General features: G+C 37.2%; 1 protein-coding gene across 1 annotated transcript; it reads left to right on the forward strand.

Annotated features, from left to right (window-relative positions):
• Positions 1–948: 948 nt before the first annotated feature.
• Positions 949–1,365, forward strand: LOC110105675 (50S ribosomal protein L15-like; the record flags this gene model as incomplete). Its single annotated transcript, XM_020835273.1, has 1 exon — positions 949–1,365. A coding segment is annotated over exon 1 (417 nt), but the record flags the coding sequence as incomplete, so codon positions are not given.
• Positions 1,366–2,376: the final 1,011 nt, after the last annotated feature.

A 2,376-nucleotide genomic window follows, 5' to 3' on the forward strand; every position in this document is an offset into this window, starting at 1 on the left:
ACACGAACTCTAACTCTCAATATCAACACTGGTATTTATTTTAGACATCTATTAGAACGATGAATGCAATCAACACCAACTCTGACTCCTAATGTCAGCACTAGGATTTTCTTTAGTCTTCTTGGTCTTTGATATCTTCTTGTCAAATAAGAACAAGCAATCAACCAAACAAACAAATAATCTCTTAAAGACATCACTCACGCTCACACCATAGAGCTCTTCCAACTTCAATCACATAATATTTTATATATATTGTATGTTTATTACATTGAATCAATACATTCCCTAAGAAATGACATCTATTTTTCTGTACCCCCATTGAATAAAAATTTTAATTTTAAAATAGCTTACTATTTGTATTAAAACAATTGTCATTTCAAATTATGACCCAAACCGTTATGTGATCCATGTACAACCCTAAGAAATGACATCTGTGTGTGTGTGTGTGTGTATATATATATATATATGGGAACAAGGTATCTACTCGCTGCCATCCCCGAAAGGGCGCTTGGCGGCGTGACTAATTCTCGGCTGACCTAGAAGAGGCACCCACCACAGAAACATCCTGACCCGTACTTGATTGGGCCCCACTTAAAAGATGCTGCCGCTCGAGAGAAATTGAGCACGGGTTGGAGGTTCCCAATGATGCTCGCCCACTAACTAAGCTAACATCGGTGGGTACATAATTACTTTAACAGAGTCAAACTTCATAATTTTTTCATATAAACATTCTATTGTCTCCTATAATTCATGACCTCCTACCTTATTTTTATACAAATGCTTTAATAAACACATAAATATAAATGCATATAGAGAGTGTGTGTGTGTGAGTGCAGCGTTACTTTAGCTGGCATTAAAACACAATTTGGTGGGCCTGAACTCTGAAGCCCGCCCTTCCTTCCATGGCTTGGTCGAACTAAAGCTTCCTTTAGCTCAAACTGTGTAGTCATGTGGAGGCGAATCTCTCTCCTCACCAAACCCCGCTTGCGCTTCACCTCCTCCATCCCAATACCAATCAATTTTTACAATAACCACCTCGCCAAAACCCTAACTCCTGCCTTTCCATCTCCTCTTTCGGTTTCCAATGGCTTGGAGCGGGCTTCCTTCAGTACTGCTATGGGTTCGTCGCCGGCAATAGAGAGTCTGTTGAAGCTGAATGATCTGAGGGATAACAAGGGGGCGAGGAAGAAGAAGAAAAGGAAGGGGCGGGGAATCGGGTCCGGGAAAGGTAAGACGGCAGGGAAAGGTCATAAGGGTCAGAGGGCGAGGGGAGGAATAAAACTAGGATTCGAGGGTGGCCAAACTCCCCTGCGCCGCCGATTGCCTAAGCGCGGATTCAAGAATCCATTTAGTCTTACTTTCCAGGTCACTGATCTCAATCTCAATTTCTACTTCTTCTTTTTTTTAATTTCTTTCAGGAATCAATTGGTTGCTTGAAATTGTAATACATGTTTTGAAAAATGGTGAAGTTTGTTATATTCATTATTCGGTTGGATGTTATTAGAAACCAGCATAGATTTAGATTTCATACTTCACGAAATGTCTCGAAGCTCCCTTAAATGTAATGATTTCATTTGGTTGCTTACCAAAAAAAAAATTTTAAATTAATGAATTTGCTACAGCCCATCCGGTTGAATGTAGTTAGAAATCAACGTTTTTAAACTCAACAAATGCCTACAAAATACTTCAAAATCAAAAGTGTTGTTTTTTTTTTTTCTTTTTTTCACACTCTAAATCATCTCTTTAAAACATGTTTTATATCTGCAAGCAATCAAATGAGCCCCGAGACACTTTTTCCATCTCTATACAACCAAATGAGTCCTAAGATGAATCTAAATTGCTTGTCTGCTGCGGAGTGCTAAATGCTAATCCATAGTGAGAGGTTTTTGATATAATGGGATGTTGTACTTCTTTTGGAATGTTTGCCAGGTTATAAGAGCAGATGTGACCCCTAATTTGGCGTTGGATGTTTCTTTTAGCTCCTACTAACCTATTGCACATAGTAATGGGAAAATCACTTTTGATTTTCTTTATCCTAAAACAGCAATTTTCTAGATTGGCATGAATGTTTATGCTTAACTGATAGAACTTGATATGCTAACCTGATTCCTAGAACTGGTTGCAACGGCTGATAAATTCTAAAGTTAAAAGTGAACTGGTTGCAGCTGGCCAAAAGGATATAGTTTAATCAACATGATTCATCACTCTTTATCATTTAGATTATAAAGATTGTAAAGTTATCCCGAGTTAAACTTTTATACCCAATATCATTTATTAGTTTTAAATTTCAAGATGAATGGGAGAAATATGAAAAATAAAGTAAAATATTGTCTTAAGATTAGATGGAGGCATTTAAAGAATATTAATAAAAATATT

Source organism: Dendrobium catenatum, unplaced genomic scaffold (genome assembly GCF_001605985.2).
Source record: "Dendrobium catenatum unplaced genomic scaffold, ASM160598v2 original_scaffold_43361, whole genome shotgun sequence".
NCBI lineage: Eukaryota > Viridiplantae > Streptophyta > Magnoliopsida > Asparagales > Orchidaceae > Dendrobium > Dendrobium catenatum.